At 37.0% G+C, this 27,623-nt stretch overlaps 1 protein-coding gene across 10 annotated transcripts in view; it reads right to left on the bottom strand.

The window, feature by feature from the left end:
* The window catches only part of ACER3 (alkaline ceramidase 3), a 162,359-nt gene that overhangs the window by 102,163 nt on the left and 32,573 nt on the right, over window positions 1–27,623 (bottom strand). For 7 of the 10 annotated variants that reach the window (XR_011995139.1, XR_011995140.1, XM_072725974.1 and 4 more), the window contains exon 2: window positions 19,383–19,493. Coding sequence is in view for 4 of the 10 variants with exons in the window: in XM_072725968.1 (XP_072582069.1) it covers window positions 19,383–19,493 (111 nt within the window). In the remaining 6 variants the exon portion in view is untranslated. Of the gene's footprint in view, window positions 1–11,688; window positions 11,764–19,382; window positions 19,494–27,623 lie in introns of those variants that run through there. The other 3 variants (XM_072725973.1, XM_072725970.1, XM_072725971.1) reach the window with 2 other exon arrangements.

Genomic DNA, 27,623 nt, shown 5'->3' with positions numbered 1-27,623 from the left:
AAGATTCTCTTCTCCCTCTGCCCTTCTTCCTCATGCTCTAAACAAATAAATGAATAAATAAAATCTTCAATTAAAAAAACGACATATACAAGAATGTCCACAGAACCTTATTCATAAAAGTCCCAAGCCAAAAAAAATATAAATGCCCATTAACAGGAAAATGAGCAAATATATTCACACAATGAAATATTACATATCAATAAAAAAAATGAACTGATATAAACAACATAGATGAATCTCAAAAACATCATCAAGTAAAAGAAGCCAGAGGCCAGAGTATATACTCTGTGACTCCATTAACATAAAGTTCAAGAACACGCAAATTAATATATGGAAATAGAAGTTTCTGGGGTATCTAAAATTTTCTATATATTGATCTGGGTGGTGGTTACATGGTAAAATCTCACTGAGCTGTATGTATACTTAAGATTTGCATATTTTACTATATGTCAAATATACCTCAACTTTAAAAAAAAAAGAACTGGGAGGTGGAAACCTTTTGTCTGCTGTGCTCCAGTATATACTTTGCCCATCAACTACTCCCATGTAAGTGATTTGCTTTAGTACCGTTGATACTGTTTCTGGAACTGGAACATTTATCCATGTTGTCAGGCAGGTTAAGGAACAAACAAATGTTCCATCCACAGGTAGAAGAAAAGAATACAAAATGGTAACAACAGATGAGAGTTAATATGATAATTGAAGGGAGAAGGAAAATAATTCTGTTTAAGGATATCTATAGCCAAATAAGGAGAATGTCTGGACTGCCTAGGGAGGTTAAAGTCTGTTAAACAGAATGGAACTACAGCAATAATTATGGACATGATAATAACAGAAATGAGACTAGATGTGCTTTTTTAATATTTAGTTTTTAAGAAAATAATTGTCATTCAATCATTGTCTTATTTTGGCTCTAGCCTAAAACACTTAGAATAAGTCAAAACTGAGGCCAGAGGAACCAAAGAGCCATTGCAGCTGCCTGCTTTCTGCCTTAGGCTGTATCTTACCAGGCTTTCCACTGGTTACTTTTACTATCTGTAAGGCTACTTTCCTGGTTACCTCATTTCCTCACTTCCTGTTCATTGACTATGCAGGCTACTTAGCTATCTGTGGTTCCTACTTCTCTGGTTGAGCCTGTCCCTGGGTTTTGGCTACTAGGCTGGACATGTTAATTCAAAGTATAGTCCTATAAAAACCACAACTGCATATACACAGGTTAAGAAATATTAACCAAAATATGTAAACACTCTTTCTGCTGGGTGATGTTATTATCACATTACCTTTTCAACAAATTAGAAAAAAAAAGATCATTGATATTTCTGGCAATGTCTGAAAAGCTGGAACCAAAATAAAGGGTATAAGTTATAAGCTGGTTATAAAATGATTTCCAAAGGTCTTTTCCACAGCACATTGATTTTATGTCTGTTTCATTACTAACTGTAATTGCTATAATCTTAAAGGTTATTAATCTAGTATGCAATCCACTTACTTCCCCCTAGACAAAAGGCATAACGTTCTTAAGATCATTTAAGATGACTTTGATTTAGTCTGGCAGTGACACACTGTAGGTAAGATCAGACTAAAGGCTATTCATGCAAAGAATTTTCAATGGTCCTTCTCACGAGGAAATGACTTTGTATCTCTGACATTTCTACTTCAGTAATTTTCTACTTTACCCTTGATCTTAGGGATAATAAAAACCTTTAATAGACTTTTTCTTGCTCTACTTTATTTATGTTTTGACTATTTTACAACTCATCTTATGTTTCTTGTTGCTAATTATCTACTTTAGATAAATGCACAACAAATACATTTGAGCAACTACAAATAGACTTCGTAGATTTGGGAGTAAAGGGAAAAATTAAATCTCAGGAGAAAAAAATCAAATCTTGTGAAAAAGGTTTCTTTTGGCATGGTTCTATTTTACATTAGACACAATTTTTAATTACTGGTTTATGGTATAATGATTAAAAGCATAAAAATCTGAGTTCAAGGGGGCTCCCCACAGGGAGGCTGCTTCTCCCTCTGCCTATGTCTCTCATGAATAAATAAATAAAATCTTAAAAAAAAAAGAAAGATCTGAGTTCAAGGTATTGCTCTACCATTTACAAATTATGTGATTTGGGTCAAACTATTTCTCAAATATCCATTTATAAATAATGTTAAAGAGTTCCTCATAGGTTGTGAAGAGTTTTAAATGACATAATATAAATTAATATACTTTCCACAGAGCCTGATATATTATAAATGCCCTATAAATGATAATTATTGTTCTCTCTTCAAACTCCATCAATGTTAACAGCAAATTTTATGGCTTCATAAAAATTAATGACTAAGCCATAGTCACATGAAGCTTAGAAAATTCCAAGAGTCCTAATATCAAACACTAAATAGTAACCAGGCAGGCAGAATTCAGATTCAAACAACTTCGTCTTTGCTTTTCAATTTACTCTCCTAGCTTTATTATGGGATAAGGAATACTAAATTCATTTGAATTCATTATCATCTCTCTACATAAATAAGTATAATTTTGAAAATATTTACCTAAAACAAATACTAGATTCTTATTCTCCCTTCAATTTAATAGCATTTCTACTTTCCTAATAGACTTACTAGAAAAATAATCAGAGGTGACATCTTTGATTCTTCTATTCATCTGTTATAAGCATCTCTTCCTTTCATAAAAAGTGCATATTTATACTACATTATAGTAGAAAAATAAACAAAAAGAGAAAAAGATTTTAGACAAAGGGACTGGATGGTCCCAAAGCAGCTATAATTGAGATGGCAAATTAAACTGAAATCAAGCTTACCAGAACTGGCAATTGCTCAGGGACACAAGATGGGAAAAATATGAAAAAGTAACATTTTTAATTCTTCTTTAATTCGAGATGCCTGGGTGGCTCAGCAGTTGAGTGTCTGCCTTGGGCTTAGGGAGTGATCCCCGGATCCGGGATTGAGTCCCACATCGGGCTCCTTGTAGGGAGCCTACTTCTCCCTGTGCCTGTATGTCTGCCTCTCTCTTTCTGTCTCTCTCATGAATAAATAAAATCTTTAAAAAAAAAAAAACCTCTTCTTTAATTCTTCCTCACTATACTTGATATCTTGTCTTTGTAACACTGAAGACAATTGTAAGCATATACTCAATCATAAAATTATCTATGTAATGCCCATCTCTGCTGCTAACCTGTAAGCTCCAATCAACAATATATGTGAATGATACCCAGCACCGAACAGGTTCTCATTAAACATTTGTTGGATGAATTGAAAAATGACTAAATTCTTAGTGGATTTAGGCTCCAAGTCAGAACACAAAATACCTCATAAATTCCTAACAATCTGTCCCTAATATACTTCAACACAAGGCCAAAGTTTCCTGTAAAATCTCCCTCAACTCCCAAAAATAAGTGCATCTCATAGTTATTAAGCATTTTTATCACAAAATTAAAACACTGAACATCTTATACAAGTATTTACTAAATTTCCTTGATTTGTTAATCAAATCTCTATTTCTAGATAAAGTTTGTTCTATGTACATGCGGGTGTCTCTCATATACACAATACACACAATATTTTTAGTGGCGAGACTTATCTTGGTGAAAAATTCCAACAAGTACATACATGAAAAAGAAGTCTTATTAGCAAAACATGCCTGCTGTTTGAGGTGTTTAAAATAAAGCATCCATTCATTCACCATCCTTCTCACACATTTACCTTGCACCAGGTATTGCTGACTGCTAGAAATCCAGAAGAGAAAGACTTTCAGGATGCTCAGATAGAACCAACAGTTAAAAACAGATTATGACAGTTAATATGGACAGTGATATGATCTCAATCATAAAACCAAGAATAAGGTATAGAAGTAACACGAAGAGAGCGATTGTTAGATCAGCAAAGATATCTCTCCTGTAATCACTGTCCATTTTTATTCCTATATTTCCTTCAAATCTCTTGTTCATTGTTAAACTGCCTGATATTCTAGCATATAGACTATAAGTGCTCAATAAATCTTTTAAAAAAGTAAACCCTTTATTTTGAAAATACTTTAAGATATTGCAGAATTTATGAAAATATTACAATGAGCTCCTATATACCCTTAACCTAGATTTACTAACATTTTCCCATATTTTATCTCTCTGAATACATAAAATATGTACATAAAGTAAAACACACATTAGTGTTATTTTGTTGAATCACTTAAGAGTAAGTTGCTAAAAACTATGACCTTTTACCTTTAAATTCTTTAGCATTTATCTCCCAAGCAGGGACGTTCTCTTATATAATCACAATGCAGTGATTAAATTCAGGAAACTTGTATTAATAAAATATTATCTAATATACAGTCCTTATTCACATTTCACTGATTTGCCAAATATTACCCTTTAGACTTTCTTCTCCTCATGCTGAATATCCCTTATTTCATTAAGCTGTTAATCTGCAACAGTTCCTCAGCCTTTCTCTCTCTGTCATGACTAATATTTTTGAAACTTTAATTTTTTTAGTTGTTTCATAGAATGTGCCTCAGTTTGTTGTGGGGTTTTTTGTGTGTGATTGTTTTCTTACCATTTGTTTCACATTACGCACTTTTGGCAGTAATACTGTATAAATGATGTTTCCTTTTCAGTGCATCACACCAGGAAGAACCAGTTATTAGTTTATATCATTATTAATCATGTTAACTTTGATTCCTTGAATAAGACGGTACTTGCCAGATTTCTTGTGTTGTTACCATTTTTCCATTTGTAATTAATCAGTAACCTGCCAGAAGATTCTTTCAGGTTGTATAACTATTTCCCAAACACTTTCACCCAGTATTTTTAGCATTCACTGATGACTCTTGTCTGAGTCAATTATTACAATGATGGTTGCACAACAGTGATTAAAAAAAAAAAAAAACTGTTTACACTTATTAGTTGGCAATTAAGTTCTTTTTTTTTTTTTTTTAAAGAATTTATTTATTTATTTATTTAATTCATGAGAGGCAGAGACATAGGCAGAGGGAGAAGCAGGTTCCATCAAGGGAGCCCAATGTGGGACTCAATCCTGAGACTCCAGGATCACACCCTGAGCTGAAGGCAGACGCTCAACTGTTGACCGCTGAGGCACCCAGGCATCCCGGCAATTAAGTTATTATTTAAATTTAAGTTAGGGGCACAGGGATGGCTCAGCAGTTGAGCATCTGCCTTTGGCTTGGGTCATGATCCTAGGGTACTGGGATTGAGTCCCGCATCAGGCTCCCCACAGAGAGCCTGCTTCTCCCTCTGCCTGTGAATCTGCCTCTCATGAATAAATAAATAAAAACTTAAAACAAAAATAAATTCCAGTTATTTAATATACAGTGTAATATTAGTTTCAGGTGTACAACATAGTGATGAAACACTTCCAAACATCATCCAGTGCTCATCACAAGTGCCCTCAGTCCCCATCAAAGTTTCACCCATTCCTCCCTACCCTCTCCCCCCCTCTGGTAACCATCAGTGTATTCTCTATAGTTCAGTCTGTTTCTTGGCTTGGCAATTCTACTCTTTAAAAAAAAGCTTTTCCTTCCCATACCATTTATTTGTTTGTAGATTCTTTTTTTATACCATATATTGTAATCCAATTCTGTCGTTTTTCATTTGGAAGTTCCAAATGTCCTGGCTTAGCCAACTGCCTTCTGGTTATTTTGACAGGATTCTCTCACTTTTTGGACACTTTCTTACTTTGTAGATGTGCCAGACTCCTCTTGTATTCTCCTTGCTCATCCCAGAAACCAGTCATTTCTCCAAGAAGTCTTCATTCCTTCAGTGAGTAAAGATTTTTAGAAAGCAAAGCCTCAAAACTAAGATGTGTTTGCTGCTACTTAAGACTCATTGCTTCTAGGTATCCTTTCAGAAGATAAAACGTGAAATTTTTTTTGTTTTAATTATACTGATACCTCTAACTCCAATCCAATATCACAAGGTTCTTCCTTATCTTCCCCCATTCAAATTTATATCTTCTTTCTTCCACATGAGAACTCTCCTAACAACACCATTTCAATACATTTCCTCATTTGCTTAATCCTTAAGGGCATACCAAAATAAATTTAGAATTGCTATACTCTTACACTACCAATAATAAATAAAAAAATAAATAAAAGTAAATAAAATTAGTAAACTAATAAAGTTCAAGATTTCATTGAATTTCCTTTTGTTTTCAAACTGAAGACATATAATGAAAATAACATTTAAAGTTAATTGGATTAATACTTTCACTTTCCTCCTATGTGGCTATGTTTTCTGATAAATGGTAGAATACTTTTTTTCATTATGATTATGATTTTTATGATTTTTATGATTTTTATGATTTATGATTATTTTTACATAAGTCTTTGTTTCACAGCAAAATTGAGCAGAAGGTACAATATTTCCCATATAATCCCTACTTCCCCATATGCATATCTTCCCCATTATCAACATCCCTAGAGATGCATGTGTTACAATTGATGAAGCTACATTAACACATTATCACCCAAAGTCCCAAAGCCCATAGTTTACATTATAATCACTCCTGATGCTGTACCAAGAGTGATTGTACACTCCTGGTACATTCTATGGATTTGGACAAATTCATAACGACATGTACCTACCATTTCAGTATCACAGAAATCTAGAATAGTTTCACTGTGCTAAAAATCTCTGTGCTCTGCCTATTTGTCTCTCCTTCCCCCAAACTCCTAACAACCCTGATCTTTTTACTATCTCCATAGTTATGCCTTTTCCAGAACATCATAGCCTTTTCAGACTGGCTTCTTTCACTAATAGACATTTAAGGTTCCTTTGTTTTTTTTATATTTTGATAGCTCACTTCTTTTTAGCACTGTAATAACATTTCATTGTCTAGAGATACCATAGTTTATCCATTTGTCTACTAAAGGACTTCTTGTTTGCTTCCAAGTATTGGCATTATAAATAAAGCTGGTATAAACATCTGTGTAATTTTTGCATGGATGTAAGTTTTCAATTCTTTTGGGTAAATAACAAAAAGCATAACTGCTGAATTGTATGGTGAGATGTTGAGTTTTTGCAAGAAACCACCAAACTGTCTTCCAAAGTGGCTGTTCCATTCTGCATTCCTACCAGCAAGTAATGAAAGAGTTCAATATTGCTCCACATCCTCAAAAGTATTGAGTGGTGTCAGTGTTCTGGATTTTGGCCATTCTAATAGATGTGTAGTGGAATCTCACTGCTATTTTATTTTATTTTATTTTTAAAAGATTTTATTTATTTATTCATAGAGACACACAGAGAGAGAGAGGCAGAGACACAGGCAGAGGGAGAAGCAGGCTCCATGCAGAGAGCCCGACACGGGACCCGATCCAGGGGGTCCCGTGGATCATGCCCTGGGCTGCAGGCAGCGCTAAACCGCTGTGCCACCAGGGCTGCCCCTCACTGTTATTTTAATTTGCATTTTTCTGATAACATAGGATGTGGAGAGTCTTCTCATATTATTTACCATCTATATATCTTGTTTGGTGAGGTGTCTGTTAAGGTCCTTGGTCTATTTTTTTAAATAAGTTGTTTCCTTAATGTTGAGTTTTATTTTTATTTAAAGACTTTATTTATTCATGAGAAACACAGACAGAGAGAGAGGCAGAGATACAGGGAGAAGCAGGCTCCATGCAGGGAGCCTGATGTGGGACTCGATCCTGAGTCTCCAGGATCAGGCCCTGGGCCAATGGCAGATGCTAAACCACTGAACCACCCGGGCGTCCCAATGTTGAGTTTTAAATTTACATCTGTATACAAGGAGTTCTTTATAGGGGCACCTGGGTGGCTCAGTGGCTGAATGCCTGCTTTTGGCTCACCTTCCCATCTGGGGGTCCTCCCGCGCAGGGAGCCTGCTTTTCCCTCTGCCTCTCTATTCTGTGCTTCTCATGAATAAATAAATAAAACCTTAAAAAAAAAAAAGAGTTCTATATATTTTGGATAACAATTCTTTCTCAGATTTATCTGCAGCAATTCACTTTCTTGGTATTCAGTCAGGTTCCCTCCCCTTAATTTCTACTACTCCTGTTCTGCCTGATGGAATCATAGTTTTTGAGTACATGAAATCATATAATATACAAAAAGGTTCCTCTGAGAAGTGTTAACCCCCTTATCTATCCTTTTACATTTTATTTTACACTCTGTATCTTTTAAAGCATATATGGGTTTTATGTTTAAAGCTTATGTGGGATTTTCAGTTGTAATAAACATCCATGTGTCCATTTAATTTTGAATTATTGGGTACATAGGTACATATCTTCACAGAAAATTATTTAAAACATGAATTCTGAACCAAAGGGTAATTGAATATTAGCTTTATTAAATATTGCCAAATTCACCTACAAAAATGTTGTATTCTCACCAGCAATATGTGAAGAGTGCCAAGTTCAACCACAGCCTTGCCAAGAATGTGTTGTCAAGCATCTCACTTTTTGCCAGTCTGACAAATGAGAAATAATACATCACTGTAGTTCTCGTTTGCATTTCTTTTATTATGAATGAACTATCTTTCCTTAAATATGTTGGCTATTATTTTTTAAGATTTTATTTATTCATGAGAGACATACAGAGAGAGGCAGAGACATAGGCGGAAGGAGAAGCAGGCTCAATCCCAGGACCCCAGGATCACAACTTGAGCCAAAAGCAAGACGCTCAACCACTGAGCCACCAAGGCATTCCCTATGTTGGCTATTTTTTAAAAAGATTTTATTTATTTATTTGAAAAAGAGAAGGGTAACATGAGCAGGGGGAGAAGGAGGGGCAGAGGGCTCAGCAGGGAGCCCACGGGGGCTTGATCCCAGGACCCCGAGATCATGACCTGAGCTGAAGGCAGACATTTTAACTGACCGAGCCACTCAGGCACCGCATCCTTAGTATTTTTTTTTTTTTAAGATTTTATTTATTTATTCTTGAAAGAGAGAGAAAGAGGCATAGACATAGGGAGAAGCAAGCTGGGGAGCCTGATGCAGGACTCGATCCCATGACTCCGGGATCCTGCCATGAGCCAAAGGCAGATGCTCAAACACTGAGCCACCCAGCTACCCCTCCCTCCTCAATATTAGGGATACTAAATCTCTACCTGTAGCATAAGTCATAAATATTTTCACCATTTGGTCTTTTGCTTTGACTACTTATAGTATTCTTTTGCCAAACCAAAGTTTTTATTTGATTGGCCAACATTTTCTTTTATTACATCTGGATGCTGAATCATAGCTACAAAGACTTTCTTCTGCACAGTTAGGATATAGAAGAATTCATGTGCATTTTCTTCCAGTACTTACAAGATTTTAGTTTTTATAATGAGGTCTCTGATCATTTAAAACTTATTCTTATGCATGATATGAGGTATACATACATCTATTCTGTTCCTCTAAATATTATTAAATTATTCACCTTTTCTCCCAGTGATTAGAGATGCAATCTTTATCATATACTAAACTCTAATATGGGCTTGGGTCTATTTAGACCTTTTTATTTTTTTTCTAAAGATTTCATTTATTTATTTATTTTAGAGTGAGAGACAGAGAAAGCAAGCACGAATGAGGGAGAGGGCAGAACTGGAGGGAGAGGGAGGATTCTGTATTGTGCCCAGAGCCCCACATGGGGCCCAATCTCAAGACTCTGAGATCATGACCTGTACTGAAACGAAGAGTTAGAAGCTCAACCAACTAAGCCACCCAAGTACCCCTATTTATGCCTTAAAAAAAAAAAGTCCCCTTTCTATCTATTGGAATACCAGTACCATATACTATTTTACCAAGAAGTGTTTTAGAGTATAATATATAGAAAGAGTAGTATATCCTTATAGCTCTTCCTTTTTAAAGATTGCCTAGATATCTTCACATGTTTATATTTTCATACGAACTCTCCTAATGAAAAAAACTTACTGGTTTTTCTATTAATAATTATTTTAATTTTTTTTTTTAAATTTTTTTATTTATTTATTTATGATAGGCACACAGTGAGAGAGAGAGAGAGAGAGAGGCAGAGACACAGGCAGAGGGAGAAGCAGGCTCCATGCACCGGGAGCCTGATGTGGGATTCGATCCCGGGTCTCCAGGATCGCGCCCTGGGCCAAAGGCAGGCGCTAAACCGCTGCGCCACCCAGGGATCCCCAATAATTATTTTAATTAATACAATTTACTTAATAAATTAACCCAGACTAATAGAAATCTTTAAGTTATCTGTCCAAAAACAACTTTTTATTTGTTCAGATTTACTTTCATGTCATCAAGTGTCTTAAAGATCTTTTCACACAGATACTACATATTTCTTATTAAATTTATTCATAGATATTTTATGTTTTGAAATGGTACTTTAAATGGGGTTTTCTTTACTATTATCTCTAATGGGATATTGTTTGTATGTGTGAAGATTATTGCTTTTTATAATTTTAAGCCTGATACCTCACCAAATAGTTTTGTTGAGTTAGCTTGGTAATTGATTCTCCAGACTAGAGTTTTCAGGAATGCTACGGTATCTGGTTTTTTTTTTTTTTTTAAAGATTTTATTTATGTATTCATAAGAGACACAGAGAGAGAGGCAGACAGAGGGAGAAGTAGGCTCCTTGCAGGGAGCCTGATGCAGAACTAGATCCCTGGATGGGGATCATGCCCTGAGCCGAAGGCAGGAGCTCAACCGCTGAGCCATCCAGGCGCCCCTGCTATGATATCTGTTAACAAAGATAGTTTCCTTCTTTCTCAATTTTTAGGCCCTTAATAATTTTCTCTAGTATAAGTGCACTGATTAATGTTTTTAGTGCTTCCGTACTGAGTAATAAAATGCTGGCTTTAGGATTGAGATATGTCTATTATCATATTAATACAGTATCCATCAATTCCTAATTTCTTGGGTTTTCTTTTTAATAAGAAATGGATATGAAATTTTAACAAAGCATTTTTCAGCATTTATGAAGATAATCACATGGTTTTTCTTCTTGAATTTACTACTCTAATATATTATATTAATGGATCTCCTAAATGTGAATGATCTACACTCTGGGGAATAAACTCCAGTTGTCATGGTATATTATTTTCCAAATGTGGGGCCAGATTCTATTTATTATCTACTACTTTTTAAAATAAGAAAATAGAGAATTAAATAGATTTAACTATCTTGTTAATAACTCAAAAAAAAAAAAAAGCTTTAAAACCACAAGTTCTTTTGTTTTTTAAGTTTGGCACAAACTGATTTGACAGTAAAATCTGACCTGATTGGACATAAGGCTATTCATAATAATTATTTACCCCAGTTAGTGTAAATATTCGTGTTAAGCGGCAAGATGAATAGTTCACCTATGGAGTGCTACCTATGGAGTCTTGGTGGGCTTAGTAGATATATTGTAGTACATATAATCTATTAATTTTCTAAAAAATTAAAAAAGCAATCTGAATTTAGAAATACTTCTGGTTCCAAGGAATCAAATAAGGACTTATTAATCTATATTAGTGGTGTAATTGCAAGAAATTTTTAAAAAAATATTGAGCTCAAGGGCTTTCTCTGACCTTCAGAGAGTAAATTTCATAAGGATGCTTTCCATGAAGAGATACTGATGCAAGAGGCCCGAAAATTTCATTATGATGCCTCTACTGTGCTCTATTTTTTTATCTCCCTTAATTACCCCTAAACCTTCTTCAGTTGGAAAAAGGTTACAGGAAAAAATAATTTAGAAAATATGTACCTCCATATATTCACAGGAATATCAGAAGACAGCAGATTACCACAATATGTGGAATAGTTACTCAAACCATCATATCTGTATAAACATAAAAAAAATGACTTTTGGTCATTAATATGCAAATGAATTCACTTAATAAGACATCGATCCCTAAAGAGAAAAATCCTCAAATTCAAGGTGACAAGCAATCTTCAACAATTAGGAGTGGCTGCCTGGATCCTAAATATCAGGTACAATGGGAAAAGTAGCTATACCTCACCAGAAAGAGATACAGTGCCTATACATATATTGCTAATTTCAAGTCTTCTGTATCTTTAACCTCCTCCATTGCTTTTCTTCCTTCAGCCCCACCCCTGAGACATAAACACTCAACATCCTCCCTCTCACATATTGTGCACATTCCTCCATTTTCTGTGACCACTGGTTTTAAGTTTTTAATCAAGAATTGAGATATACCATTAAATTTACTCAATGCATGATTTTATGAATTTTAGTAAATTTAAAAAGTTGTGCAATATCACAATCCAGTTTTGTGGTAATTCCATCTGTTCTTATGCCCACCTGTAATCAACATCCAGTCCCACCCAAACCCCACGTAACTAATGATTTCCTTCTTATCTCCATAATTTTGCCTTCTCCAGAAATTTCATTCAAATAGAATCACATAATCTGTTTTCTTTTGTGTCTTTTAGTTTCTTTCACTTGGCATAATATTTGAGGTTCCTCTTTTTTGTTTCATGCATCAGTAGTTCTCTCCTTTTTGTTTGGTAATTTATGATATCTGCATTGATATTCATATTAGCCCTTAATTTTCCTTTTTTTTATGGCACTTTAACAGGTTTACATAACAATGTTGTTTTCTTCATAAAATGAATATGGAAATTTTCATCATTATGCATGCTTCGAAAAAATTTATGTTAACACTGGGACTATCTCGTCTTTGAAGTTTTAGTAGAACTCAGAGAAACTATCTGGGTGTCTGGTATTATTTTATGGAGTACCTTGATAACTTACTCTATTTTCATATAAACAATGGTCTATTCAAAGCTTTCTATCTTTTCTGGGGTCGATTTTGCTAAACTATTTTCTTAGTAAATTATCCAATTCTAAATTTAGTTACAGAGCTTTTATTTTAATTTTTTTAAAGAACTCAGCAAATTAAAATTCTAGTTTGCTGTTGAACAGTATTGTTTCACACATACAACAAACAGGCCAAAAGAGGTTTTAAAATTTAATTCCTTTGTTTCGATGGGTATTTCCCTTTGTCATTTTTTTTTTTTTTTAAGATTTTATCCATTTATTCATGAGAGACACACAGCGAGGCAGAAACACAGGCAGAGGGAGAAGCAGGCTCCATGCAGGGAGCCCGATATGGGACTCATCCCAAGACCGCAGGATCATCCCCTAGCCAAAGGCAGAGGCTAAAACGCTGAGCCACCCAGGTGTCCCTGTCATTTCTTATGTCTGTTTATGCTTGCTCCTTTTTTCTTAAGTTAGCTAGTTGCCTACTTTTTCTTTAAAAAAGGGGGGGGTGGTGATGCATTAATTAGAACTATGTTTTTCTGTCCTTTATCTTGTTAGTTTCTGCTTCTGTCTTTATAATTTCCTCCCTTGGACTTTCATCTGATTTACTTTGTGGTCCTCTTTTCTTGCCTTTTGAGATCTTAACTAATATTTCACTTTGCCTTATATTTTATTAAGTTTTGTTTGTTTGTTTGTTTGTTTTATTATTAAGTTTTTAAACCTATGGATTGTCCTCTGATGGCTGCTTTAAATAAATCCCACAGATTACAATATGCAAAATTTTTGTTACAATTCTATTTTAAGGATTTTATAATTTCACTTTACATTTTCCCTTTCATTTAGAATTAATAGATTTAAAATTTTTGAAAAGAACGTTTGAAAAGAATGGTTAATTTTTAGCATGGATGCACTGTGATGATATATTATTTTATTATTTCCACTTAATGTTCCACTCTTGTTCTTATGAACATTTTATGCACACTTGAGAAGAGGGCATATGTTCCATAAGGGTATGAAATTCAGCATAAATTCATGTCAACTTTATTAGTTATGTTTTAGGTCTTAGATATTGTTGATTTTTGTTGTTCACTTCACCTGTTTTGTACTGAGTGTGGCATATTATAATCTTCTATCATTATAGTTCTATTTCTCCCTGTATCTTTTATAGTTTCTGCTATATAAAAATGGTATTTGTATTATTTGGTGCAGAGATATTTATAACTGTTGTATTTTCTTTTTTTTTTTTTTTTAATTAATTTTTATTGGTGTTCAATTTACCAACATACAAAAAAACACCCAGTGCTCATCCCGTCAAGTGTCCACCTCAGTGCCCGTCACCCATTCCCCTCCAACACCCGCCCTCCTCCCCTTCCACCACCCCTAGTTCGTTTCCCCGAGTTAGGAGTCTTTATGTTCTGTCTCCCTTCCTGATATTTCCCAACATTTCTTCTCCCTTCCTTTGTATTCCCTTTCACTATTATTCATATTCCCCAAATGAATGAGAACATACACTGTTTGTCCTTCTCCGATTGACTTATTTCACTCAGCATAATACCCTCCAGTTCCATCCACGTTGAAGCAAATGGTGGGTATTTGTCGTTTCTAATGGCTGAGTAATATTCCATTGTATACATCTTGTGTCTTGGGAGGTTTTTGATGACTGCTTCAATTTCCTCCCTGGTTATTGGCCTGTTCAGGTTTTCTATTTCTTCCTGCTCCAGTTTTGGTAGTTTGTGGCTTTCCAGGAATGCGTCCATTTCTTCTAGATTTCCTAACTTATTGGCGTACAGCTGTTCATAATATGTTTTTAAAATCGTTTGTATTTCCTTGGTGTTGGTAGTGATCTCTCCTTTCTCATTCATGATTTTATTAATTTGAGTCTTCTCTCTCTTCTTTTTAATAAGGTTGGCTAATGGTTTATCTATCTTATTAATTCTTTCAAAGAACCAACTCCTGGTTCTGTTGATCTGTTCCACAGTTCTTTTGGTCTCGATATCATTGATATAACTGTTGTATTTTCATTCTGAATCATGGCTTCTAGAATTTTAAAGTCTTTCTTTTTCACATTTAATGCTTTTTAATAAGAATTCTACTTTATATGATATCGAGATCACTAGCCTTATCTTCTTATGATTTCCAAATTTTCTGAATCATTTTGTTTTAGGTCTTTTTTTTTTTTTTTTTTTTTTTAATTTATGATAGGCACACAGTGAGAGAGAGAGAGAGAGAGGCAGAGACACAGGCAGAGGGAGAAGCAGGCTCCATGCACCGGGAGCCTGACGTGGGATTCGATTCCGAGTCTCCAGGATCGCGCCCTGGGCCAAAGGCAGGCGCCAAACTGCTGCGCCACCCAGGGATCCCTAGGTGTGTCTTTTGTATAAAGTTTAGTCTTGTTTAGTAAGCAAATTTTTAAATGTTTTCATTTTGACAATTAAGCTCATTTGTATTAATTGAAATGATAAGTTCAATCTCAACTCTATCATCTTACTATAATTGTTACACATCATTTTATATTTAGTATTTCTATAAGTAGTAAGTCTTTTTTGCTCTTTAAAAAATTTCTTTTGATAGGTAGGAAAGCGTTTTTTTGTTTCAGGGGTTTCTTTATTTCTTATGAATTTTATAGTTCCCTGAGTCCCCCTTTGTTTTCTTATTTGATCTTTATAATCCAACTTGTTATGCTTAAATCATATTCTTTAATACTCAAATTATTACATAGGCAACAGTCAACGAACTTATTCTACTTTGCTCTTTCCTTCCCTCATTAAAAAAATTTCTCATTCTGGGACTCCTGGGTGGCTCAGTGGTTGAGCGTCTGCCTTCGGCTCAAGGGCATGATCCTGGAATCCCAGGATTGAGTCCCGCATCAGGCTTCCTGCCTAGAGCCTGCTTCTCCCTCTGCCTGTGTCTCTGCCTCTCTCTCTCTGTGTGTGTCTCTCATGAACAAATAAATAAAATCTTAAAAAAAAAAACCCTCACTCTTTTTACTTATTAGACTATATAATGTCCATCTATTATCCTTCAGCCCTATCCCACTTGTTGCAGCCTTAGTTGAATATGTTAAAGGCTCATCATCAGACATTTTGCCAAAGTTTTCCCAGTTTTCTCTTACTTGGATAAACATCATTCCTTAGTATAATGTAGTCAGCAGAACCTTCTGTGATGATGGATATGCTCTGTATCTGTATTGCCCAACAGGGTAGCCATGAGCCACATATAAATATTGAGCACTTGAAATGTGGCTAGTAGACACTAACTTAGTACAGTGCTCACAGATTTATGAGGAAGGAGTCACATGTATAATAGTCAGTGAGTACCTGCATGTTTAAAAATGTCTTCTTATAACCCGGATATTTGAAAAAAACTTGACTGAAATAGGAAATCCATTTTTAATGTTTAATCCAACACTAAAAATGCTGTTTCATTGGTGCTTTTGTTTTGCTGATGATGTCTAATGCCAGCCTAATTTATTTGCCCTAGTCAAGTAACCCAGCCTTTTTTTTTTTTTCAAAGATTTTTATTTATTCATGAGAGACACAGAGACACAGGCAGAGACAAGACAGAGGGGGAAAGCAGGCTCCCTGCATGAAGCCTGATGCAGGACTGGATCCCAGGACTCCGGGATCACGCCCTGAGTCAAAGGCAGATGCTCAACTGCTAAGCCACCCAGGCGTCCCTGTAACCCAGCCTTTTTTACTAGAGCTTTAAGGATTTTCTTTTCTTTTCATTTTTAAAATCCAGTGGTTTTACAAGGCTATGTTTCAGAGTAAACCATTCCAAGTCAGTTTTAAGAGGTAAAAATGGACCTTTTAATACACAGATTCATTTTTCTTCTTTCATTTCTAAAAAAATTTATTGAATTATAGTTTTTTAAAAAAAGATTTATTTATTCATAAGAGAGAGAGGCAGAGACACAGGCAGAGGGAGAAGCAGGCTCCATGGAGGGAGCTCAATGCAGGAGTCGATCCTGGAACCTAGGATCATGCCCTGAGCCAAAGGCAGGTGCTCAACCACTGAGCCATCTAGTCGACCCTGGATTATAGTTTTAAACGTAAGCTCTATTTCACTGTTTTGTTTTTCTTCTCCAGGGACTTCAATTATATGTTTATGATATCTTCTCTGCCTCTCTTCCATTTCAATTACTTTCTCTCTGACCCTTTTATCTCATTTTCATTCTTTTGCTTATTTCTCTGCCTTCTCAAGTAGCCCTGATTAAACTGTCAACACATTGTAATTCAACCTTAATATTTTTCCTAAATTTAATCAATTCTAATTTTATTTCTTTGGGGAGAAGGAGGTGTTATTTGTTTTTAAATTTTTGATTCATTTCTTTGAGGGTACCTAATTCAGCTAGGAGTTTTGTGCTACTCTTTCCTTCTGCTTTGTAACTAGTTGTAGGGGAAGGATGCCCAGGAGCCAAAAAATCTTATTCTAATTTTCTGTTTTCTTTTTACAGTAATTTTATATGGATGTAGACTGCTTCTTTTGGTCTATTTATGGAAAGCGTAAAGATTTTCGGGGGGCTTAAAAAATTCCTAGTTCAAGACTGCCCCCTTCTGTGAGAATAGTGAGGTTTAACGCCCTTTTCCAAAGAATACTTACTTACTTGGGAGGGTGGGGAATGGAGGATAAGGGTCTGACATGTTTGAGTTTTTTTGTTTCCATACGATATTAATTCCTCCCTCTAGCTTCCTTCTTTCCCTTCACTAACATATCTCCAAAGGGTCTCTCCCTTTTCTTCTTTAAAATAATTTTGTTTTTTTGAGATAAAAAGAATCCCAAGCAAGCTCTACACTCAGCATGAACCCCTACACAGAGATCAAATCCCATGACCCTGAGATCATGACCTGAGCAGAAATCAAGAGTCAGATGCTTAACCAAATCAGCCATGCAGGCACCCTAGTCCCACTCCTTTCTATTTCTCTCTTTCCCAGAAGTACTTTTCCAAAAATGCCACCTTAGGTCTTAAATACTTTTAAGTAATTTATACCTTTAGCCAGTATTGTGATCCACCAAATCTTAGATTACTTTCAGAAATTTTGCATTTAAGGTGAATTTTTATTTATTTATATATTCCAGACTTAGGCTCTCAATCCCTCTCCTCTCTTCGATGCAGTTTTTCAAACTTCCCCAAGTCTAAAACATCAAAGATAGTTCTGTTGAAATTTGGTGTTTTTTGCTTATTTAAAAATGATTTGAAGTTCACATATTCTTTTTCTCATGGTAAGCTGAAAGTATCAAATAAGTGTGGCACTGGGATCCCTGGGTGGCACAGCGGTTTAGCGCCTGCCTTTGGCCCAGGGTGCGATCCTGGAGACCCAGGATCGAATCCCACGTCAGGATCCCGGTGCATGGAGCCTGCTTCTCCCTCTGCCTATGTCTCTGCCTCTCTCTCTCTCTCTCTCTCTCTCTCTCTGTGACTATCATAAATAAATAAAAATTAAAAAAAAAATAAGTGTGGCATTATTTACTTTCTTACTCTATATAGTTTTCCAGGAGAAGGAATGGACAAATTCTAATTTAGGAGGCCACCATTATCCTAGGGCAACCAGAAAGTTCCTTAAATCTTTTTATTTTATTGTTATTACTGATTGTGATTTGTCAATATTTTATAAACATTCTTAAAACATCCCAGGAAGTAGGGGCACCTAGGTGTCACAGTCAAGTAAGCTTCCAACTCTTGGTTTAGGCTTGGGTCATGATCTTAAAGTCCAGAGATCGAGTGAGCGCCATGTTGCGCTCTGTGCTAAGTATGGAGTCTGCATTAGAATCTCTCCGTCCGAGATCCCTGGGTGGCTCAGCGGTTTAGCACCTGCCTTCAGCCCGGGGCGTGATCCTAGGGTCCTGGGATGGAGTCCCACATTGGGTTCCCTGCATGGAGCCTGCTTCTCCCTCTGCCTGTGTCTCTCATGAATAAATAAATAAAATTAAAAAAATAAAAATAAAAAACAAACTAGAATCAACTTTGTTGTTTTTGTCATTACGATGATAATGCAAGAACATGGCAGAGAGTTTCCCGTCTTATGCTCTGGTAGAGTTCATTTATCCATCCATCCAATACTTACTGAAGACCCCTAAATTGCCAGTCAATAGGGACACAAAGATAACCAAGACATAGTCCCTGCCTCACAGACAAGTAGACGAATATGAGTAAGTTGCAAAAGGTTAAACAGAGTACAATATCCTTTATAAAAAGTATGAAAATATGCAAACCATATCATATATACTTTTAAGTATATATATATATATGCAGTATAAATACAAAAGCATGTGAGAAAATGATAATCAAACTAGTTAGGGGTTAACTCTGGGAGGATGAGGGAAATAAAATCAGGCAGAAATACAAATATAGCTTAAGTTTTATCCACAGTATATTTCCTTAAAAAAGAAAAAAATCTGAAACAAATATAGCAAAGTACTAATATGTGACAAAGATACATGGGTATGTTTGTTATATTATCTCTATTCTTTCCTATGTGCTTGAAATATTCTATTTAAAAAAAAAAACTACTCAACATGCAGTTCAGTTTACTGGAATTTTAAGTCAGAAGTTTCAGAATATATTCCAGTTGTGTAATAAACAATATAAAATTAAGAACCAATTTTAGGTATGAATGAGAAAAATAACCCAGGTGAATACTATACATTATTTTTAGATGAAGTGTTGTACGTACCTGTGAGTGCTAAATAAGAAGCAATGTACCGCTTTTCCAGTCCATCTCTAACACTCTGAATTGCACCAAAAATTGGAGGTATAATCATAATCAGGTTACTCACTGTATTCCCTATAGGGGAAAAACACAAGAAAATAATTATATTAGTCAATACCACTTTAAATAAAAATACACACACTTGGCCCTTAATAAAAATTAAATTGGTGACTTCTAAGAAACATGGTGAAAAGATATTTATAAGGTACTAAACGAAAATAATTCTCTACTCAAAAAAATTTTATAGAAGAATTCAATTAAAATAACAAGTAAAACTAAGATTTTTTTTTGGATGCCTGGCTCAGGGCGTGATCCTGGAGTCCCAGGATCAAGTCCCACATCGGGCTCCCTGCATGAAGCCTACTTCTCCCTCTGCCTGTGTCTCTGCCTCTCTCTGTGTGTCTCTCATGAATAAATAAATAAAATCTTCAAAAAAAAAAAAAAGAAACTAAGATTTTTCAATCAGAACATCCACTAAAGGAAATTCTAAAGATGAAAAGGGCAAGTATCTCAGAAAGAACCTCAAAAATACAGCAAAAAATGAATTGGAGAAGATAGCCATAGAGACTGAGAGAGCAATCTATGGATACAGTAATGACAGGATAAAATATAGTATTGTGCTACTTTTGTTTGTGGAATAAAACAGCAACAAAGTGGGGTATTTTGCGTGTCTCTTTAAAATTTCATTTATGGTAATATATTTAATTTCTTGTTTCTAGCAGTGAATCTTCAACTGATTTTTGTTCCTGTCTTTACAAAAACAAACCTCAAACATGAAAACCAAAGAAGCAATAAATACCCCAAAGCAGAAATAGGCAGCAAAATGGGGAAAGAAATGGATAAACTATTTTATAAATTGATTCCGGGTAGAATAAAGTAACACAAAACATTCAAAATTCCAAATGAATGATTTTCAACATAGGAGCTGATATCAAGATAAGTATCAATTAATGGACATGTACAGAACACTCTACCATTTAGCATATACATAATTCTCAAGTATACATGGAACATTTGGACAGACTGTACATTAGGCTATAAGTTTCCAATAAACTTGAAAAGATAGATAACAGACAAAATATGTCCCCCAACCACAAGAAAATTAAGTTAGAAATAACCAAACAAAGACAAAAATTCACTAATCTGTGGAAATTAAATGACATATTCTTTCCTTTCTTTGGGGGAGCTATTTGCCTTCCCAATCATTCTCCCTTTTTTTTAATAAAAGACCCCCAATTTTTAACCTGAATACATTGATACTTAGCTAAGAAAAGTACATTTCCAAGACCTCTTTGCAGCTTGGAATGGCTATGAGACTTGAGTTCAAGGTAACTGGAAGTCTGCCATGGTAATTTCAAGATGGATGTCAAAGTAATTACTGCCTATGTTTTCTTCTATGAGTTTTATGATTTCAGGTCTTAATTCAGGTCTTTAATCCATTTTGTGTATGGTTTAAGAAACTGGTCCAGTTTCATTCTTTTACATGTAGCTATCCAGTTTTCCCAGCACCATTTATGAAGGGGTTGTCTTTTGCCCATTGTATATTCTTACCTCCTTTGTTAGAGATTAAATGACTATATAAGTATGGGTTTATTTCTGGGCTCTCTATTCTATTCCATCAATCAATGTATCCATTTTTGTGCCAGTACCATACTTTTTTGATAAATACCATATTCTTTTTTTTTTAATTTTTATTTATTTATGATAGTCACAGAGAGAGAGAGAGGCAGAGACACAGGCAGACGGAGAAGCAGGCTCCATGCACCGGGAGCCCGATGTGGGATTCGATCCCAGGTCTCCAGGATCGCGCCCTGGGCCAAAGGCAGGCGCCAAACCGCTGCGCCACCCAGGGATCCCAAATACCATATTCTTAAACAACCAACAGATCAAAGAAGAAATCACAAGGGAAAATAGATGAATTAAAGTGGACGAATTTATTTTAACACAGATAAAAAATACACACAACATAAAATAAACACATCCCAAAATTCACAGGATGTAACAAAAGCAGCACTAAGGGGAAATGTATAGCTATAAACGCTTGCATTAAAAAACAAGATCAGGGCACCTGGATCAAGGTCGGTTAAGCATCCGACTCTTGATTTCGGCTCAGGTCATAATCTCAGGGTTATGAGATCAAGCCTCGAGTTGGGCTCCCTGCTGAGCACGGAACCTCGGGATTCTCTCTCCTTCTGCTCCTTCCCACCCACTCACTCTCTCTCTCTCTCTCTCTCTCTCTCGCTCTCAGTCTCTAAAAACAAAATAGCAACAAGAAAGACTGTCAAGGGATCCCTGGGTGGCGCAGCGGTTTGGCGCCTGCCTTTGGCCCAGGGCGCGATCCTGGAGACCCGGGATCGAATCCCATGTCGGGCTCCTGGTGCATGGAGCCTGCTTCTCCCTCTGCCTGTGTCTCTGCCCCTCTCTCTCTCTCTGTGACTACCATAAATAAAAATTTAAAAATTAAAAAAAAAAAAGAAAGACTGTCAAGCTGAAATGAAATAATGCTAATTCTTAACATGAATATATATAAAAACATACATACAACATACTGGTGAAGGTAAGTATATGGTTCAAGTCTGAATACTCTAATACTGTAATATGATGGTATATTAATCACTTAATTCTATAACTTATAAAGATGAAAGGACAAAAGCATTAAAAATAACTATTAGCTACAAATGACATATCCAATAAAGTTAGTATCCAAAATACAATTTTAGTATATGTGCTGCCGAAGTGAGCAGTGTCCAAAAAACAAAAAGAACTGATACACTACCCCAAAAATAAAATAATCTAATTAAAAATGGCCAGAAAATATGAACAGATATTTCTCTAAAAAGGACATGCAGATGGCCAACAGACACATGAAAAGATGCTCAACATCACTTATCATCAGGGAAATGCAAATCAAAACCATGATGGGGAATCACCTCATACCAGTCAGAATGGCTAAAATAACACAAAAAACAACAGGTATTGGCAAGGATATGGAGAAAAGGAACTCTTGTACACTGTGGGCAGGAAGGCAAACTGGTGTAGCCACTGTGGAAAACAGTGGAGGTTCCTCAAAAAGTTAAAAATAGAACTACCCTGCCATACAATAATCGCACTACTGGGTATCTACTCAAAGAATATGAAAACATTCATTTGAAGGGATATATGCACCCTATGTTTATTGCAGCATAATTAATAGCCAATTACGGAAGCAGCCTGAGTGTCCATCCATAGATGAATGGATAAAAATGCAGTATATATATATATACACAATATTTTTCAGCCATAACAAAAAATGAAATCTTGCCATTTGCAACAACACAGATGGATTTACACAGTATAATGCTAAGCAAAATAAGCCAGTCAGAGAAAGACAAATACCATATGATTTCACTTATATATGGAATTTAAGAAACAAATGAGCAAAGGAAAAAAAAAAAAAAGAGAGAGACAGACAAACCCAAGAAACAGATTTCTAACTACAGAGAACAAATTAATGGTTACCAGAGTGGAGGTGGGGGTTGGGGGAAGAATGAGTTATATAGAGTATAGGAATTAAGGGTACACTTATCATAATGAGCACTGAGTAATGTATAAAATTGATGAATGTCTACATTGTACACCTGGAACTAATATAACACTGAATGTTAACAGTACTGAAATTAAAATAAAATACTTTTTAAAAACTACAGTAACTTATTAATGAACAGGCAATAAAAAAACAGGTAAGTTGTGATATCAAAATTTACAAGGAAGGGAATAAAAGTGTAGAGTTTTAGTAAGTAAAGTTATCAGCATAAAAAAAGAATGCTCTGGGGGAGGGGCAAGATGGCGGAAGAGTAGGGTCTCCGAGTCACCTGTCCTCAACAAATTACCTAGAAAACCTTCCAATCATCCTGAAAATCTACGAATTCGGCCTGAGATTTAAAGAGAGACCAGCTGGAATGCTACAGTGAGAAGAGTTCCCGCTTCTATCAAGGTAGGAAGACGGGAAAAAAGAAATAAAGAAACAAAAGGCCTCCAAGGGGGAGGGGCCCGCGAGGAGCCGGGCTGAGGCCGGGGCGAGTGTCCCCAGGACAGGAGAGACCGGTCCCGGAGGAGCAGGGGCTGCACCGACCTTCCCCGAGGAAAGGCCTCCCGGGGAACTGGAGCAGGATCCCCAGAAAGGCGGGGATGCCCTCGGGCTCCCTGGGACAGTAACAGAGGAACCGCGCCCCGGGAGAGTGCGCCGAGCTCCCTAAGGGCTGCAGCGCGCACGGCGGGACCCGGAGCAGCTCGGAGGGGCTCGGGCTGCGGCTCCGCGGAGGGGGCTGCGCGGCTCCCGGGAGCAGCTCAGCGGCGGCGGCTCAGGCAGAGGAAGAAGCTCCGCGCGGAGGGGGCGGCGCGGCTCCGGGAACAGCTCGGAGGGGCTCGGGCGGCGGCTCCGCGGAGGGGGCTGCGGGGTGAGAGCGCGAATCCAACAGCGCAGGCGCCAGAGCACAGGGCACCGGGACACAGCCCAGGATCCGGCCTCCCCCGGGACAGGCAGAGGCCGGGAGGGCCCAGGACAGCAAGGACGCTCCTGCCTGGAACTGAGCAGATCAGCGGCCCCGCCCCGGAGCCCCCAGGCCCTGCAGACGGAGAGCCCCGGAGCTACTGCAGGAGCTGACTCCAGGTTCCCAGAGCTGCCCCCGCCACTGTGGCTTCCTCCCGGGGCCTCACGGGGCGAACAACCCCCACTGAGCCCTGCACCAGGCAGGGGCAGAGCAGCTCCCCCAAGTGCTAACACCTGAGAATCAGCACAGCAGGCCCCTCCCCCAGAAGACCAGCCAGACGGACCAGTTCCAAGGGAAGTCAAGGGACTTAAAGTATACAGAATCGGAAGATACTCCCCTGTGTTTTTTTTGTTTTTGTTTTGTTTTGTGCTTTTTTTTCTTTCTTTCTTCTTGATTTCTGATTGCTTCCCCCCACCCCACCCCACCTTTTTTTTCCTTTTTTCTCCTTTCTTTCTTTTTCTTTCTCTTTTTCTTCTCTTTTTTCCCCTTTTTTTCTTCTTTCTCTTTTTTCTTTTTCTCTTTTCTTTCCTTCTCTCTCTTTTTCTCCTTTTCCCAATACAACTTGTTTTTGGCCACTCTGCACTGAGCAAAATGACTAGAAGGAAAACCTCACCTCAAAAAAAAGAATCAGAAACAGCCCTCTCTCCCACAGAGTTACAAAATATGGATTACAATTCAATGTAAGAAAGCCAATTCAGAAGCACTATTATACAGCTACTGTATAGAAAGTATACAGTACTGTATAGCTGTATTCTACAGCTACTGGCTCTAGAAAAAACCATAAAGGGGATCCCTGGGTGGCGCAGCGGTTTGGCGCCTGCCTTTGGCCCAGGGCGCGATCCTGGAGACCCGGGATCGAATCCCATGTCAGGCTCCCGGTGCATGGAGCCTGTTTCTCCCTCTGCCTGTGTCTCTGCCTCTCTCTCTATCTCTGTGACTATCATAAATAAATAAAAATTAAAAAAAAAAAAAAAAGAAAAAACCATAAAGGACTCAAGAGACTTCATGACTACAGAATTTAGATCCAATCAGGCAGAAATTAAAAATCAATTAAATGAGATGCAATCCAAGCTAGAAGTTCTAACGACGAGGCTTAACGAGGTGGAAGAACGAGTGACATAGAAGACAAGTTGATGGCAAAGAAGGAAACTGAGGAAAAAAGAGACAGGCAATTAAAAGACCATGAAGATAGATTAAGGGAAATAAATGACAGCCTGAGGAAGAAAAACCTACGTTTAATTGGGGTTCCCGAGGGCGCCGAAAGGGACAGAGGGCCAGAATATGTATTTGAACAAATCCTAGCTGAAAACTTTCCGAATCTGGGAAGGGAAACAGGCATTCAGACCCAGGAAATAGAGAGATCCCCCCCTAAAATCAACAAAAACCGTTCAACACCTCGACATTTAATAGTGAAGCTTGCAAATTCCAAAGATAAGGAGAAGATCCTTAAAGCAGCAAGAGAAAAAAAGTCCCTGACTTTTATGGGGAGGAATATTAGGGTAACAGCAGACCTCTCCACAGAGACCTGGCAGGCCAGAAAGGGCTGGCAGGATATATTCAGGGTCCTAAATGAGAAGAACATGCAACCAAGAATACTTTATCCAGCAAGGCTTTCATTCAAAATGGAAGGAGAGATAAAGAGCTTCCAAGACAGGCAGGAACTGAAAGAATATGTAACCTCCAAACCAGCTCTGCAAGAAATTTTAAGGGGGACTCTTAAAATTCCCCTTTAAGAAGAAGTTCAGTGCAACAATCCACAAAAACAAGGACTGAATAGATATGATGACACTAAACTCATATCTCTCAATAGTAACTCTGAACGTGAACGGGCTTAATGACCCCATCAAAAGGCGCAGGGTTTCAGACTGGATAAAAAAGCAGGACCCATCTATTTGCTGTCTACAAGAGACTCATTTTAGACAGAAGGACACCTACAGCCTGAAAATAAAAGGTTGGAGAACCCTTTACCATTCAAATGGTCCTCAAAAGAAAGCAGGGGTTGCCATCCTTATATCAGATAAATTAAAATTTACCCCGAAGACTATAGTGAGAGATGAAGAGGGACACTACCTCATACTCAAAGGATCTATCCAACAAGAGGACTTAACAATCCTCAATATATATGCCCCGAATGTGGGAGCTGCCAAATATTTAAACCAATTAATAACCAAACTGAAGAAATACTTTGATAATAATACACTTATACTTGGTGACTTCAATCTAGCTCTCTCTATACTAGATAGGTCTTCTAAGCACAACATATCCAAAGAAACGAGAGCTTTAAATGACACACTGGACCAGATGGATTTCACAGATATCTATAGAACTTTACATCCAAACTCAACTGAATACACATTCTTCTCAAGTGCACATGGAACTTTCTCCAGAATAGACCACATACTGGGTCACAAATCGGGTCTGAACCGATACCAAAAGATCGGGATAGTCCCCTGCATATTCTCAGACCATAATGCCTTGAAATTAGAACTTAATCACAACAAGAAGTTTGGAAGGACCACAAACACGTGGAGGTTAAGGACCATCCTGCTAAAAGATGAAAAAGTCAACCAGAAAATTAAGGAAGAATTAAAAAGATTCATGGAAACTAATGAGAATGAAGATACAACCGTTCAAAATCTTTGGGATACAGCAAAAGCAGTCCTGAGGGGGAAATACATCGCAATACAAGCATCCATTCAAAAACTGGAAAGAACTCAAATTCAAAAGCTCACCTTACACATAAAGGAACTAGAGAAAAAGCAACAAATAGACGCCACCCCCAGCAGAAGAAGACAGTTAATTAAAATTCGAGCAGAACTCAATGATATCGAGACCAAAAGAACTGTGGAACAGATCAACAGAACCAGGAGTTGGTTCTTTGAAAGAATTAATAAGATAGATAAACCATTAGCCAACCTTATTAAAAAGAAGAGAGAGAAGACTCAAATTAATAAAATCATGAATGAGAAAGGAGAGATCACTACCAACACCAAGGAAATACAAACGATTTTAAAAACATATTATGAACAGCTGTACGCCAATAAGTTAGGAAATCTAGAAGAAATGGACGCATTCCTGGAAAGCCACAAACTACCAAAACTGGAGCAGGAAGAAATAGAAAACCTGAACAGGCCAATAACCTGGGAGGAAATTGAAGCAGTCATCAAAAACCTCCCAAGACACAAGAGTCCAGGGCCAGATGGCTTCCCAGGGGAATTCTATCAAACGTTTAAAGAAGAAATCATACCTATTCTACTAAAGCTATTTGGAAAGATAGAAAGAGATGGAGTACTTCCAAATTCGTTCGATGAGGCCAGCATCACCTTAATTCTGAAACCAGACAAAGACCCCACCAAAAAGGAGAATTACAGATCAATATCCCTGATGAACATGGATGCAAAAATTCTCAACAAGATACTAGCCAATAGGATCCAACAACACATTAAGAAAATTATTCACCATGACCAAGTAGGATTTATCCCCGGGACACAAGGCTGGTTCAACACTTGTAAAACCATCAATGTGATTCATCATATCAGCAAGAGGAAAACCAAGAACCATATGATCCTCTCCTTAGATGCAGAGAAAGCATTTGACAAAATACAGCATCCATTCCTGATCAAAACCCTTCAGAGTGTTGGGATAGAGGGAACTTTCCTCGACATCTTAAAAGCCA

The sequence above is a fragment of the Vulpes vulpes genome, chromosome 11, assembly GCF_048418805.1.
Source record: "Vulpes vulpes isolate BD-2025 chromosome 11, VulVul3, whole genome shotgun sequence".
Classification (NCBI taxonomy): Eukaryota; Metazoa; Chordata; class Mammalia; order Carnivora; family Canidae; genus Vulpes; species Vulpes vulpes.
The sequence above is the reverse complement of the archived record's forward strand: the minus strand, read 5'-3'. Positions and strand labels throughout refer to the sequence as shown.